Source organism: Perissodus microlepis, chromosome 14, assembly GCF_051167445.1.
Source record: "Perissodus microlepis isolate ML-2025 ecotype Zambia chromosome 14, ASM5116744v1, whole genome shotgun sequence".
NCBI classification, from domain to species: domain Eukaryota; kingdom Metazoa; phylum Chordata; class Actinopteri; order Cichliformes; family Cichlidae; genus Perissodus; species Perissodus microlepis.
Window position 1 is genome coordinate 4,082,431 of NC_140474.1, and position 16,662 is coordinate 4,099,092.

Consider the following 16,662-nt stretch of genomic DNA (forward strand, 5'->3'; position numbering starts at 1 on the left):
TAAAATAAACAGTACGATAAATAGCAAAATGCACAATATACACAATATAGAGTTTAAATGTAAATTAAAAATATAAAAATGTAAAAAGCATTGGTCAACAGAAAGCTTGTTTAAACAGTAAAGTTTTTAACTGTTTTTTAAAGGATTCCACAGAGTCAACCAAACGTAGTTGTAGAGGTTGACTGTTCCACAGCCTTGGTGCCACAGACTGAAAGGCTCTGTCCCCTTTCGTCTTCAGACGTGTTCTGGGAGCAACAGAACAAACTCTGAGTCTGTGAGCGGAGACAGCGAGCAGTAGTGTATTTTGTGAGAAGCTTGGATAAATAATCTGGGGCTTGGCCATTTAGTGCTCTGTACGTTAAAACAATAATTTTAAAACGAATTCTAAAATCTATTGGGAGCCAATGTAAAGAACATAAAATAGGAGTGATGTGAGCTCGCTTGCTAGAGCGAGTTAGTAGTCTGGTTGCTGCGTTTTGTATAGCTTGGAGGCGAGAAAGAGATGATTTATCCAAGCTGGTAAACAGGGAATTACAATAATCTAAACAGAAATGTAGCAGTGACAATAATATTGTATGATGTAATCGTAATGGGCAATTAGTGATACAAAAAAAACTGTTTTATCCTGTGAATAAAAGTATATGTTTTCGTCAATGTACCATGGTAATAACAGAAGCGAAACGCAATATTGTGTCAGGACAATTCACTATTTATGCACAATAAACACAGGAGCATAGCGCGACAATTTCTGTTCAGCGCCAGACTTGCTTGTAACCTATATCACCAATTATGTTAAGAAAAATGACGTATTAACTACTACAAAACACTGACCTTTGTGGGAATGCTTGGAGCAGACCAACATGTGAGCTGGAGTGTTCTGGGACGTTATATTTGGTCTTCGAATGGCTGCAATCCAGGCCATCAGTCGGCTCTTTGTTACTTCTTTGTTACTTCGCATGGCTTGAACAATTTCTCTTCAACGACGTAATCCGATAACAACTGATCTCTTTACCCGTCGGCTTCCTGTGGCTGACATGCGACCGGCTATTGCAGTTAATAATACTACAGCTTCTTGCCATTTTTTGTTTCTTTTTATCGCTGTGTAACCAATTTCAATTGAAAGCCTGTGTGCGCTAGTACCTCTTGCCATGAGTTCCCAGAATCCTTTGCGGTTTTACCCCTGAATTACGTCACATTTTCAATCTCTATTGGTATATGCTGCGTTTAACTTCAAAATAACGACTTAAACGCTTCTTTTTTCCGATTGGTTCTTACTCAAGTTACAAGCTGATTGACAGCTGCCTTGGCCTATCATATCGCGTTATGTATTGAAAGTGGGCGTGGATACGCAAGCTTCGTTTTTCTTGACTTTTCCGTCCATTTCACTTCGTCGTCACTACCACCATCCTTTTTAACCGGGACAACATGGCTACTGCAGCTAACCGTTACTACAGCGAAGACGGCAGGGCAACGAAAAGACAGAAAACCGACGGAATGGCCACGGTACGTTGGTCTCAGGAAGAATGGGAATTAGTTTAGCGTACAGTGTGAATATACGCAGCTCGGTAACTCATTTCTCGGTGCAGTTTGATTCATTCAGATGTGAGCTGGAAAAAATGTGTCACGACGCGCCGCAGGTTATTAAATCCATGCCCGGGAAGATAGTTGTACGACAAAACTGGGCGTTTTACAATATTTTTCCATTTAAATGCTGTGTAGTTTAGATTGCAGCTGCTCGGGATGTGTCTCTGGGCGTAAATAGTATTGTGCCCGTGCCTTGCCCCCTGAATGGAGCTGTCGGAGGGCGGTTTCACGGCTCGGCCTTGCCGTAGCTCGGCTTTGTTCTAGTGCCGGTAACGTTAGCAACGTGCTAGCTATTAGTCGCCCACGAAATAACCCGCTTTTTATTGTAGAGATCATTGACCATTAGTCCATACTTTGAGCAAGCCAATTATTATTATTTTTTTTTACGTTTATACAGAACTGTATAACTATGCAATTGAAAGCACGTTATTAGAACTGTGGGCCTGATTAGCACCCCTTCCCCCCCAACTGCTCAAAACTCAAACGGGATAGTGACCAGTAGTCAGTCCGAGAAGGACGCACAGAAGTGCAACAAACTGGAAATCCTGAGTGTCTCACTGAGTAGCTTGTTGGTGTAGCTAGGTGTAATTTTATTAGACCATGTGGAAGAGAGCGTGTTACAGTATTAAAATATATTTTATCTTTTGTGGGACGGCTTAAAAAAAAAAAAAAACCCCGCAAAAATGCACATTAGGGAATTTTCCTTTCACTCGCAATTATTCCTGCAGGATAAATTCGTTAAGCGTGTCAGAAGAATCCTTAAATAGATGACCCGATGTCCGCAGGTTGCACAAGTAACTGGACATGTTTCGAGTTTCCTTCATTGATTGTCAAATATTTTGGTGCCCAATAAAAGGAGAATTCCCAGTATTGTATTTCATTTTTTTAAATGCAGAATAATCCAGTTAATTTCTTGTCTTTCTTCTTCAAGGTAACTGCTTTTGTGATTTGGCGCTGTATAAATATAGTTCAATTTAACAGTTGCTGAAATCCTGAATTAAAGCTAAAAGTCTGAAGAGAATCGCATTTCGATTGTTTTGTGGTCCTTATACAGTTGCATAATTACAAAGTCTCTCACTGTACAGATGCTCGTTATGAGCCAGGAAAAAAACCTTCATAAAGAAGAAGTCTACAGTAAGTTGTTTTTTTTGTTTTGTTTTTTAAATTGTGTTTTTAATAGGGATACGAAGATCCGCACAAGACCCTTCCATCCGTGGTGGTCCATGTCCGGGGGCTGGTGGATGGTGTTACAGAAGCTGACCTCGTGGAAGCCTTGCAAGAATTTGGAGCAATCAGGTAAAAACTTGGAATAAAGTTTTCCACAAGCAGCAGCTGAGTGACTTTTAATGATTGCTTTTAAACCAAACCCAACTCTGGCCTTCAACTACATAGAGAAATGCTGATCCATTTAGACCCTCAGGTAGGGTCCTTAAGTCAGTGCTTATATCTGAAGACTTTGGAACAACCTCACCAAGGCTCGAAGCTTCATGACTTCCTTCAAATTACTTCGTCAGATCCAATGGGATGGTTTTTACATGTCATTCATTTATCAGCTTTTAGTTTGTGTATTGTCTTAGTTTGGCATTCTTTGTGAAGATTTTTTTAAAGGTGCGATATAAATAAAGTTATCAACTCCCAGCTAATGTGTTCTGTTTGTCTTAGCTATGTGGTGGTGATGCCCAATAAGCGTCAGGCGCTGGTGGAGTACGAGGACATGAACGGATCATCAACAGCTGTGACTTATGCTGCAGACAACCAGGTATACATCGCCGGCCACCCAGCGTTCATCAACTACTCCACCAGCCAGAAGATATCCAGGCCCGGAGACTCGGATGACTCGAGAACCGTTAACAATGTTCTTCTGTTCACTATCATGAACCCCATCTACCCTATTACAACGGTGAGTGCAAAGATTTGTGTCATTACTTTGCCTGGGACTGTTTTGTGTACCAGCTGACGGGTGTCCTTAAATGTCAGTGCTGTTGTTTTACCACAAACGGTTGTTAGTAGTTATGCACTGCAGGAAAAGTTTTAAAGTTTGGCTGCCGCTCTGGTAGTTTGGAACAATGTCAGTTATGTGTCGGTGGCTGAAATAAAAGGGAAGCAGAGACCACAAATGCTACAACCCATACAAATACAGAGTATCTTTGCCATTTGTTAGAATGTGCTGCTTTTCTCTGAAAATTGAGTGGCGGTGCTGTACTGGCGATGTAACGGTAGAAAGACATCCCTGCTTAGATCATTCATGGACACCATACAGCCCCAGGCTTGTATCAGCCTGTAGACGTCCTTTCAGTGAAAGTGTATACACATACACAATAGGGGTGGGCGGTATAAACGGTATATGGTAGAAACGATATAAATTTGGCCAGAGATTTTGACTCTACCGCGATAGAGCATGTTGATGGTGACATCAAGCTGCGCCTGTTTTGGTCGAAAGCATTGCAGCGGCTGCAAACAACATCTGCAAATTATGCCGGGCGACAGTAATAGCAAAGAGACGAAGCACTTTTGGAATATGAGGAAAGCCAAAAATTGCACTTCCTCCACTTCCCTACCTTTGATTCATTAATGCCAAATTCTCTCGCAGCCGCTCTATTCCCATGTAGTTGCAGTATATTAATGTCTAACCTCGTATTGTGGATGGATTATCTCAGTTGTTCTCCTGACTGAAGTTTGGGCCGTTTATAGCATCCTGCCATGCAATTGCATTTGTCCCCAACCACCAGAAACCCTCACGTTAACTTTTATCGAGTGGAAAAAGTTAGCGTTCATCCTTCAGCTTCACTGTGCTAATGTTATGCTAATGTAGCTGTTTTGCTAGCGATCACGTAGGACATCATTATATACCAGCTAGTCCAACTTCAGTAACCCTACAAACGTCACTGCTTAGTTTTCTGTCTTCATTTATGTTGGAAGTGATAGCAGAGCTGTACGTTTTAATTTTGTCAGATATCTCTCAGTCAGAACATGCTATATCATGTTTAGGTGGAAACTAGCGAGCTAACTTCCTGCTAACTCCTAACTCCGTTGAATTTAATAAATTCTGTTTTCATGGATGCCTGGATGTTAAACTTAATTGTTACACCTGGTAAAGCAGCAACGCTGATCATTTTATTAAAGATGAAAGAATTTAAACAGTTTTTAACTCTCAGTGATGCTGCAGTGTTTGTTTGACTTTGGGACCCGAAGAAGACTGAGTTTTGGACCCAGATTACTCCGCGAGGCTCCTGACTACGGTGGCCGTAATGCTCTGACAATCCATGAAGCGGTGCGCCTTCATAGCTTCCCAAAGTCATACTAAAACATTTTTTACAGATTTTTGAGCGCCGTGTACCACATAAAATCTGTTTGAGGTCCGTAAGCACAACCAGAATTCATACATAAGGCACACTGTCGATTTTTGAGAAAATTAAAGGATTTTAAGTGTGCCTTATAGTGTGTAAAATACGTTATACAGAAGAAAAGAATATATTGCGATATATATCGTTACCGCACATGCTTAAAATTATACCGTGATATGGATTTTAGGCCATATCGCCCAGCCCTAATACACAATGAGTAGCGTTATGTTAATCCACTTTATATGGTGCACCCTACTGAAGAAGTTCACATCCTCAGATTGACATATTTAATCAATTTTTAAAATTTAACATGGATCTTTTATATAGTTAATGACACACCAACAGCATCAATAAGTTCTGAACGCCACCATTTGGGAATCGCTGCACTCCACCTAGCTTATGATTACAGTTGTAACCCTTTTGAATGGAAGTACACTCAGGAATTGACTTCACACCTGCTGGTTGCACTTTAATGCTGTTTTGGGTAATTGCATAGCTAGAATTTTGTAACTCTCAGATTCTCAGATTGTACAGAGGGTGGTGCTCAGATTGGGGGGAAATCTGTGAGTTTCAAGAAAACTGATTATTTAAAAAATAAAAATAAATAAATTGTATAAAACTTTTAAGGGGGGGGGGGGGGTCAAAACTTGCATTAAGATCGTTTTGAATAACAAATCTAATCATAAAACCCGTGTTTTGTTTCATGTTCTCAGGACGTCCTCTACACTATCTGCAACAACTGTGGGCCGGTCCAGAGAATTGTTATCTTCAGGAAAAACGGCGTCCAGGCAATGGTTGAATATCCTTTCAAGTGTTCACTGGCTGCTATCTTATTTGTTAACTGTGAGAAACAAAGGAAAGCTGGTATCTTTATAAACATATAAGAAACAGGGTGGAGATCAGAAAAGTTTTTAAAGTTGCTTAAAATTTACCCACAGTGCCTAACAGCATGTGGGTTTGTTTTTTGTTTTGTCTCCTGTCTTCTTTTTCATTCTTTAGTGGCATTTAAAAAATCCAAATACACACCTTGTGCCCTTAACCATGCCATCACGTTTGACTCCGTTCAAAGTGCCCAGAGGGCCAAGGCGTCACTCAATGGAGCAGATATCTACTCTGGCTGCTGCACCCTGAAGATCGAGTATGCAAAGGTAACACCTGCAAATAAAATTCTTTGTTAGAAAGTGAATGTTTCTGAGTTAATGACATGTAATGAAAGCTAGTTATAAGTAGAACTGATTCTAGATAGTTTTTTAGCCAAAGCCACAGTAGATTGGAGGGAAAGAGCCACCGGTTTAGAACCCTGGTCCAGTCAGTTAAAATTTATTTTCATTTGACAGGTTAAAAGTTGGATTTGTTTATTCATATTTTTTTTTTTACATTTTATTCCAGCCCACTCGTTTGAATGTGTTCAAGAATGACCAGGACACTTGGGACTACACAAACCCCAATCTGGGAGGCCCAGGTAAAACCTCAAGCAGCAGACACACACCCCCAGACATTTGCTTAGTGCTACATATGCTCTGTAGCTGAGAAGCCTGATACTGTTCAGCACCCTTACTGCCACTGTGGGGACTTGCAGCAAGCATGCTACTGGGCAGATGGAGGCAGCACTCTTCACTGATAATGCTACAACATGGATACATTTTTTTATTTTTTTTTTTAAAGTGTATGTGGCATATTTTGAAACAAACCAGTGTGGCATTATGACTGAAGCGTTACTTTGGGTCTTTACATTTCTCTGGGTTTTCAGGTTCATTAAGTAAAAACAAAAAAAAGCAGAACTTGTAATTTTTTATTTGTTACAAACCAGTATATCGCTAAGTGGAGAGACTGGCAGGAACACACAGAGAGAAAGATAACATAGCGAGGCTAATATTTTCTGTGGCATCTTGTTGTTCTGGTTTACTTGTGTTTGAACTTGTTACGTGACCCTCCCTTCAGACTCTTAAGATGAGTAAATTGTGGTGCTTGTGACTGTAGATCCTGCTTCGGCACCTGTCTAACCTAGTTTGTGTTTCCCAGCAGCTCATTAAGTCAGTTCACCTCAGGCGGAAGTTACTGTCAGGAAGTAGTTTTCACTGTTTCAAGAATAGAGCAGCTTTCTTTTCCCCGAAGCAGTAGAGAGACTGTTTGTCTAATGCTGGGACAGCATATTAACAATTTGTCCTCCTCCACAAAGAGTGATTTAAATAAATGGATTGATTTTTCTAAAGTTGGGTGTCTTATAATAAATAATACTGCAAAACAACAAAATGCATAAAGGGTTAAAAACAGCCACAGGCCAGTGATGGTACATATACCAGTCAGTTCACCTGCAAAGCGAACCCACCGTTAAACATTGTTTTTCTTTCTTTCTTTTCCTTGTTGTAGCTGTTTTACGTTAAAGGAAGTCTATAACATTACAGAAACAATAAGGCTGGGGAAAAAAGCAGGGAGGTGGAGGCGTTTCTGTTGCTTGATTAAAACTAAATCTAATCTAAATTAGAGCTAATGCGCAATATTTGCTCCACTACTTTTATTTTTAAAGCTCAAGTTGGTAATTATTTTGCAGTTTCAGACCAATAATATAAACAAATCTAGTTTTCAGTCTTAAAGATTATGCTAGCTTCTTGTGTAAAGATGTTAAAATTACTTGGTTTGCAGGGACCAGTGGTTCAGTCTAATGCCTGAAATAGGCTTCAGCAGCAAATCTGCCTCATAGCTTAAGAGGAAATGGAAAATCCTTTTAACCTTACTTCGTAACCTGATGTGTGCATCCTGATAAATGTAATGACTTGAATGGCGTGGAAGGTAGAGGTGACAGGTTAGGACATCTATTTCCCGCAGAAGTCTAGTCTTGGACAGTTAAAGTGCGTTTTTGTTTTCTGCTGCAGAAAAGGTCGAAATGTCTCACAGCTTTTACTTCACATTACAGCAGTGTGACTGACTGGAAGCAACAGTGTTTACTAGGGGTGCAACGATACTCGTATCAATATTGAACTGTTTGATACAGTGCTTTCGGTTCGGTACGCAACAATACATTTTTTATTTATTTTATCAACTTTTCTTCTGACAATGCTGTCTGTGTTGAGCGCTCAGTGGATCTGCGTTCGACTACTCCGCCTAGGCTCCACTGTCGAGTGCAGATCCACTGAGCGCAGCGCAAGCTAGCAAGACAGAAGCTAAGCTCGTTGCAACATGGCAACTGCCTCAACGCTACCCAAAATTGAACCTCCCCCACCCTCATTCAGATCTGGCGTTTGGAACCATTTTGGTCTTCATGTGACGCATGACCCTGATGGTAAGCGTGTCATGGACAAAAGTAAAACAGTGTGTCGGATGTGCCGCGCAATGCTCAATTTGTGGGAACTAGTGCGTTAGCGCAGTTAGCTTGTTAACGTGTTGACGCCGTCCAGCCCCACGCACGGGGCGATCCACGGTAACTTGTTAACGGAGATTTGCCGTGTTATGGCGTTAATGTCATTTTAACAAGATTAACGCTGACAGCACTAGTGGGAACACAACGAATATGACTGCACATTTACGCCGACATCATCCTAGTGCAAAGACAAGTGGAAGCAGACAAAAACAAGAAGCACGCATGCTACAAACTTTACCCGAGTCATTTAGACAGCCGTTAGCACATGATTCTCCTTATGGGGACCTGATATGTTTAATATGCTGCTGAGAATATAGCCCAGAAGAAGCGTATAGTATAGCTTTTATTTTGGAAAGAGCCATTTCTCTGTAATAAACTCTCTTTTCCAAAGATGAGTGATTTCTCGATCAGAAAGATTTATTTTTTTTATTTTGTTGTTTCAGCAATATTAAATTTAAAAACTGTACTTTTGAGTTAAAATATATATTTATAATTTTAATAAATGATAAATTAAAAAGACATGAACATTTTTTGTATCGAAAAAATATCGAACCGTGACACCAAAGTATCGAACCGAACCGAACCGTGAATTTTGTGTATCGTTGCACCCCTACTGTTTACTCCTTTATACTGTTATTATATGTTAAATAAGACATTCTGATATTCTTCATGTAACTTAAAGTAGAGAAGATTAAGGTTTATTTTTCCCAGTCCCAGTTTTGAGACAGATGTCTGTATGGTCACACTGACTGAGCATTGGCTGCTCTATTAGTTCTCATTAAATGTCCTCTTGAATCAGTTCAGTCACAGAGAAGCTAACCTGCTATGTGCACATTTTCTTTCTGCTGGCATTTGCTGTTCCTGCCCTTCTCATGGCACATTTTTGCAGGAGTGTTTTTGGATATCTGTTAGTACTATTACTTTTTTTTTTTAAAGTGTGGTTAAACTTTGACTTTAAAGGTACTTTTTTGTAAATGTTTCCTTTTTTTTTTTTTCCCCTCTTAAAATTGTTTCCAAACTAAAGCTTCAGGTCAAAGACTTACAACTGAAGTTGGTCTATGGTTGGGCTGTACTCTTGTGTAATGCCACTTTCTACCCCGAGGTGCAGTGACTTAACCTAACCATTGTTAAACCAGGCGAACAGTTATTTACAATTGTAGTTTTAAAAAAAAGCTTGTTGTTTGTTTTTTTTCTAATTAAGGTTAAGCATCTGAAGTTTTTAAGTGTTGCCCTCCTGCCTGCAGAGGGCAATTACAAAAGGTACCTTTAAAGTCACTTAACTGAAAAACATGTCTTTGCCACCAAGACTAATGCTGGTCTTTCCCACTGTTTTTAATTACACCTTAAAATTTACATTTCGGTTGACAAAACATGTTTGGGGGGGGGGGGGGTCGGTAGTCGGGTGTAAAAAGCCAAATGTGCTTTAGTTGAAGTTTGTGCTTCTGTATTTTATTACATTTAATTTTGGCTGAGAACAGAGGTGTTGGACCAGCATCAGTTGACTGGCTATCTGTAATGGGTGACTTTCAAAAAAAACAACTATGCACAGAAGCTTTGTGCAGATACACGCTGACATCAACACTCAGCGACCACCATCTCAAGCATCCACTTCTTCAGGGAGGACACTACCACTATCACACAGAGGGCCAAATGTCCTCTGAGATACCATCCATCCAACACGCCGATGTAGGACTGATACACGACTCAATCGTCATCTCTGCATTCTTGCACAAGACCCATGGAGACATTTGTAGAGTGTGGGGAGTTTTGGTACTGAGCTACACTCGGTCCCCCCCCTCCGTTTTCCCCCTTCTTCGTCACTTTGAGACACAAGCAGCTACAGTGCTCCCATTGTCTACACCAAACGAAGACTGACACCAGAGAAGACACAGCACCACCCACCCAGTCAGAAGCTAGTGACAGGCATCTTTCACCACAGCAGACGATGCATACTGATAACAATCAGTCAAGATCACATTTTTTTTAAAGCCTCGAGCTAAACTGCTCGTCACGCTTTGCGACACGAACGCAGCACACTGATGCCGTACCGACTGATCCACCTCACACCCTCGAATCAAGACATTTCCACTCACATTGGAGTCAACACAAGACAACTGATGAAGACAAGACACTGCTGACAACACCATCAGCACACTCAGAGTCCAGTCAGACCATCCACTGTGTCCCTCCCTCACATGGAGTACAGCTTTTCTCTCTCGCTCTTTCTCCTCTTTCTCCCTCTGATTTTCTTACTACTTGCATCCCTGTTTAGCTTCTTTCTCCTTTTTTTCTTTAAATATATTTAAGTCTCTAGAACCTGTGTAACACCTTCCATGTGATGCAGGTTTGGCAATTTGCGGCTAAGAGGAGCCAGCTTCCCCCCCCACTGAAATGTGCTCTATGGCAGCTTCAAGTCCTACCTTTCCAAAGCGCAACAAAAAGGATGGAAGCGCCAACCAAGCTCCCCACCTACCAGTGGGCGTTTCAGCTTGCTAAACCAGGAAATCGATCCTGAGGTGGAGACTTGCCCCCCCCTCCCCAAAAAGAGGAAATGGATAAGAGTTTGGGATGAAATGAGTTGAGTGGAGAGTGGTGGAACTGCCGCAGCAAATGTCTTCCTCCCACTGTTTGTAAACTTGCAGTAAGTAAATCGAGACCTGTTCTCAAGGAACATAACTGCACAGCACCACATGACCCCAAAGCCCAGCTACCAACATCGCCACACAAGACAGACATGACTCCATTCTTTTTAAATTATTTTTTTCCTTCCCCTCACACAGGCTTAATCTCTCTTTCTGGAAGAGGCTGTGGTTCTGTTTTCTAATGTCAAACCTGCTCTCTGTATGTCTGTAAACTGTGTTGTTGCTCCCTCTGTTGGCAGTTTACAGCCATCAGTAATCTCATCCATCTTCCCTGGAGCTGTGCTAGTTTCTTTGGGAAATAAATCATGTTTTAATCTGGAGTTTGGGTGTGAACTTAATGGGCTCGTGTCGGATGTGCTTGACCACAGATGGCATAAAAGATGGGCGTAGCTACCAACGCTGAAAAGTTTCTTCTAAATGGGCGGCAGGGGGCAAAAAGACTTGCAGCTGTGTAGAAGTCTATGGAAAACTGGTCCTTAGCTCCATTCTGTGACCTCATTTAACACTTTCCTGATTGGTTTATGTTCTCACCGAGTAACGCATTAAGTTTACCAAATAAAGTATGGACACAATAAGGTTTTCCAGGGTGTCCTATTGGCTATTTGCTTGTTAGTCACAAGTTGTTAGCCAAAGAGTGAGCGGTGCCCTTCGGGTTCTCTCGTTTCGTGTGGTTTCAGAACTCATCCTGAAACTTCCTAACAAGGCTTCGCAAACCAATGGTGGTTACGTCCTTCTTTTATTTAGTCTGTGTCTGTGACCAACCCTGCTAATTACAAAGCGGCACACACCTGGTAAAGCTAGGAGAGTCTAAATTTGTCACCTGCAAAGGTACCAAGCTTGCATTTCTTATAAAACTCTTCCCCACTGAGGACAGAAAGCCTTATCATTTACGAGTGGTCTTAACGCACTCTCCACACTTACCTCGGGTAACTTCACTTGAGTTAAGATGTAACCATGATTAACCTGGCTTCCCTTCTGATTGTGTATGATTATTGTGTACCTGTACAGATGGTGATGCAGATGGCAATGGGAGCAATGCAGGTGTGTGTGAGCGTACAAACTTTTTTTTTTTTTTTTTTTAAATTTAGCCATTTGTCATACTTATCCAGACTGACTTTGTTTGATACCCTTACCCTCTTCACTTCTGAGATCATCAGCATCCACCTCATCCTTGCCATTTACTCCTGTTCCACTTTACATGCTAAGGGGTTTAGCATTGTGGATGTTTTTGAGTTAAAGGGGTTTTGGGGTTATTTCCTTAGACCCTAATTCTGTCTTTGTCATTCATTACACGTCCTTGCCCTCCCCACCATTCCTTTACAATCACTCAAGACCAAAAGGGGCAGTTGCTGAGATGGTTGAGATGTTTGGAGTGTAATCTGTAATCTGAGCGGCTCTCGCAGGCCCGATGCATCTGGCCTGTGAGAGCCAGATGCATCAATCTTTAAATGCATGCGTTTCTCTTAAGTACTCTGATTAGTTTCTTTTTTTGTTTTTGTAATTGTTCCTCTGACAGATTATTTAGACGCTTTGGTGTGCACTCTGATGCACTTTTGGCATCAAAATGTCAGTTTACCATAATACATATTTTGTGCTCAAGCATCCCATTGTCATGTAGAGATTACAGTTCTGTTTCCAGACTTTTCTTGTTATATTTATCACCTTTTTTTTTTTTTTTTTTTTTTCTTTCTCTATCCTTTTCTTCTTTCCTTTTGTCTTCCTGTTCTTATAGACGATGTGAATGCCAACCCTAACAAGCGCCAGAGACAGCCTGCTCTGCTGGGCGACCACCCTCCAGAGTACGGTAAGGCTCTCACGCCCCTGGGGAACAAGAGAACCCACTGAAACACAACATGCAAAATGCTGAGCTAATCTCCTCTGTTCGTGGATTAATCCTAGTCCCAGACTGAAAGAAGGATTCAGTCGAGATCTAGTTTAAGACTAGGTTTATTAGCCCTAAACTGGGGAAACTGAGGTTTAAACTTTAATAATCCAAACTATCTACATCCAGTATGAGTCAACAGTCATTTTAAACTTGGTACATTCAAGTTAAGACAATTGTGTAAATTGGGTCCTCCACACAGTGGCAGTGAGGTGGTGCTGTGTCCTGTGTAATTGGCTCTACAGATTTCAGTATTTTCCAGAAAAGCTTACCTCACCCTGCTTGATTACTGGGGTTATTTTCACGTTTTCTCACTTTCCTGATTTCTGCCTCATTCTTCAGGAGGCGGTTACCATGGTTACGATGAGAGCTACGGATCCCCGCCCTACGAAGGTCGCCGTATGGGTCCACCAATGAGAGGGCGTGGAGGGAGAAGCTACGGTCCAGGCTACGGACCTCCTCCCCCTCCTCCTGGCGAGTACGGCGCACATGCTGATTCGCCGGTTGTCATGGTATACGGGTTGGACCCTGTCAAGATGAACGCCGACCGCGTCTTCAACATCTTCTGTCTCTATGGGAACGTAGAGCGGGTCAGTGCCTGTTTTTTAGCTGCGAAGCTGATGGTTGAGCTGCTGCAGTGTAAATCATCAATCATTGATTGTGTTTGGTGTATGTGAAAACATCCTTCATCTCCCTTGAGCTCAGTAAACACTTTCCTGTTTATACTGTGGGTTAAATCATGAGTTCTAAGTACTGTATTGATAATCATGGGTATGTTCACGCTCCCACAGTTGGTCAGAACTGTCCTGGTTTGAAAGAGCTAAGATGAAGGTGGGTCTTTTATAAAAGACATCAGTCTTTTATATCAGGCTATGGTCTTTATTTTAACGACATCGGTGGATGATGTCAGAGTTCGGAGCTGATGGATGTTTTCTTATTGTTTAGGACCAGAAGTCTTCAGCAGTCAGACCTCTGCTGACCATTAGAAAGAACGCAGGTCTAATAAAAGATGATTTTGGTGCATGTCTAAGTCCCTGGGATGTCGTGCCTGTGGGTCTTCATGTGTGCTGTAGTAATTAATATGAACTTACAAAACCCTGTAACTCTATATTATGACTTAAACCTAATATGGCACCTTTGGACAGTAAAACCTGAAGTGAGATTTCTTAGGTGAACGTTAAGTTAATGCAAACATTTAAAATAATGAACACAGAAAAATGTAAACCCTGCGTCGGACCAGCACAGGCTCATGTTTTTAAATGGTAACTGGTACAGGTGCTGTGTCCAGATTTGCTACTTAAACTTGCATAACGGTCTCAATCTTTTTATGCAGTTAATGTATATTCCTTCAGAAGTAAATGCACTGACATGAACATTTAACAATGACCCAGGAGGTGTATCACATTTGTTTTTCTAACTCCTGTTTGGATATAAAAGCTCAGTGAGCAGGATGAAGTTACCAGCGGGCAAAATTTCACACTGAGAGTGAAACAAAGGAATGTAAGCAGGACGTGTTATCATGGCTGAAACGGAGTCAATATTTTCCACCTCAACAATGCCACACTTGTGTTCCAGTTCATCAGCACGCACACAAGTCAAGAGAGCAAATTGATTCTGTGTTTAGGTCAAAGCGAAAGGCAAATAGCAGAGCACCAGTCAATCCTATCTTTGAACCCTTCCAGGTGAAGTTCATGAAGAGTAAGCCCGGAGCAGCCATGGTGGAGATGGGAGACTGCTACGCTGTGGACCGTGCAATCACTCACCTCAACAACAACTTCCTGTTTGGACAGAAACTGAATGTGTGGTGAGTTAAACTTGAACAGTTTAATCTACAAGTGTCAGACTGACGAAATCGCTCCAGGACCATCTGAACCCGAACAAAGCAGCTTCTAGTCAAACACAACAGTTTCACTCGCCCCAGTGTTAACTGATAGTCGTTTGCCCAGGATTCTCTAATCTATCACCTGGATAGCAGTTGGAGTTGAAAACATCTGACCAATCACAAACAAGAAGTCTACGGGCAGCAGAGTGGCTGATGTTAGTTTCACTTTAAAGACTTGAATCACACAAAGGCTGACGCACTGTTTTAGTCCAAAGTAAAGGCTGTGGAAATGTCATCACAAAACATGGACACATCACCCACTGGTTTATGCCTGAGCTTCTGAAGCTGCTGAGTTTTGGAGACTTAAATAGTAAGTTGGAGCCATAAATGATTTTAAAAGGCTGATCCCCCCCCTATTCCCTGCAGCGTATCCAAGCAGCAAGCCATCGTTCCTGGTCAATGCTACGAGCTGGAAGATGGCACAAGCAGCTTCAAGGAATTCCATGGCTCCAGGAACAACCGGTTCACCTCCCCAGAACAAGCAGCTAAAAACCGCATCCAGCACCCGAGCAACGTGCTGCACTTCTTCAACGCTCAGCCAGAAGCCACGCCGGAGATCTTCTCTCAGGTCTGTAGGAGGAACTGTGCACATGCAGCCCAAGGATTCAAACTGTGACTATCACAAGTGTTGCACCTGCAGACCCTAACGATGTTTGTCTTCTTACAGATTTGTGACGAGATCGGTGTCAAGGCTCCTGTTAATGTCAAAATGTTCACAGGAAAAAGTACGCTGCTTTACACCCGCCTCCTCTTGACGTGTATTTGAGTTATGCCAGTGAGCTTTACGAAGACTGGCAGATGCACCCGATAAATATTTAAAATGACTGAATCTGAATAAAATCTAACGTCTCATCACATTTCTGCATCTGTGCCCACCAGGCGGAGCAGCTCCCAGTGATCGCAGTGCTTCAGGTCTGTTAGAGTGGGAGTCGATCAACGATGCTATGGAAGCTCTGGCCATGATAAACCACTACCAAATGAAAAATCCAAGTAAGTTTTCAATGATGCTCTCAAGTATCCTTTTTTAAATTATACACATTAAGCAGTTGTCAGGTTAAGAGTTAGTTAACTGTAAGGAGCTGACAGTGCTTCACCTACACACTTGTTAAAGCACACATTCAGTTCAGTTGGGAGGCTCATTGCAGGAATTTTGTATATGGTTTGTTTTTGTTTCTTTGGGTTGAGCTAACGCTGACTCTCTCCTCTCTCTGTAGCCGGTCCCTACCCATACACCCTCAAACTGTGCTTCTCCACTGTTCAGCACGCCAACTGAGTGCTCTTTTGTATCGAGGAAGCTGAAGATTGGTCCTGCATTCCCATGTTCACGTGTACTTAGACCATGACTGCTTGCGACACACCACGGGGGAGAAACAGATTTTCAACAGTCATGTATTGTAACCTCTCACAATGCAGTTGTGATTCTGTGTATTTGATATATTAAGCTTAACTAATGCTAACAAGCATTTAAACTTTTGATATTTATCCCCCAGATGTGTGGCATCAACATGTTTTCACCCCAGCCCCTCAATTACTGCCGTTTTTGTTAGAAGCCTCAAGTAAGATGTCATTGGACGCTTATCTTCTGACATAACAGCTGTATTTGTAACCCTGAGAGTGAGAACAAGTTGGCATTAGAGTATCAGTTTTTGTGTGTCTTCAATATTAAGTTGTCCTTTTTACTTTTTTGTATCATACAGGAACCTGACAGAACATTTGAAAGATTGTTCTAAGCTCGGGTTGTTCAGTGGCAGTGGACAACATGGTTTTGTAAAAGCTGTCTTTTGCAACTTTTATCAATTTTTTTTGTTATTTTAATTTGTCTGTTTAGGTCTGCGTCTTCGTGTCTGGTGCGCAGAGAATTTTGTTCTTACAAAATAAAAAACAAACTTGAATTCCGTTCACTCTTCGGTGTCTTGAGTGTAAACATGACCCTCATTTTTTAATAATGCAGCTCAGAGTGGAGCGGTGTA

General features: G+C 41.6%; 1 protein-coding gene across 2 annotated transcripts; it reads left to right on the forward strand.

Annotated features, from left to right (window-relative positions):
- Positions 1–1,402: 1,402 nt before the first annotated feature.
- Positions 1,403–16,584, forward strand: LOC146372900 (heterogeneous nuclear ribonucleoprotein L-like). Of its 2 annotated transcripts, XM_084951826.1 has the most exons (14): positions 1,403–1,503; positions 2,765–2,880; positions 3,247–3,484; positions 5,642–5,727; positions 5,980–6,076; positions 6,318–6,390; positions 11,937–11,969; positions 12,661–12,732; positions 13,153–13,400; positions 14,493–14,614; positions 15,059–15,260; positions 15,360–15,417; positions 15,572–15,682; positions 15,907–16,584. In XM_084951826.1, the coding sequence occupies exons 1-14, from the start codon at positions 1,426–1,428 to the stop codon at positions 15,963–15,965; spliced, it is 1,593 nt and encodes a 530-aa protein (XP_084807952.1). In that variant the 5' UTR covers positions 1,403–1,425; the 3' UTR covers positions 15,966–16,584. The 2 variants fall into 2 exon arrangements, with proteins under 2 accessions (XP_084807952.1, XP_084807953.1); XM_084951827.1 differs by lacking the exon at positions 11,937–11,969.
- Positions 16,585–16,662: the final 78 nt, after the last annotated feature.

Coding starts and splice junctions, on each gene's coding strand:
- LOC146372900 (XM_084951826.1), top strand. CDS start 1,426: ATGGCTACTGCAGCTAACCGTTACTACAGCGAAGACGGCAGGGCAACG. Junction 15,261..15,359: donor CGCCGGAGATCTTCTCTCAG/GTCTGTAGGAGG, acceptor GTCTTCTTACAG/ATTTGTGACGAGATCGGTGT. Junction 15,683..15,906: donor CTACCAAATGAAAAATCCAA/GTAAGTTTTCAA, acceptor CTCTCTCTGTAG/CCGGTCCCTACCCATACACC.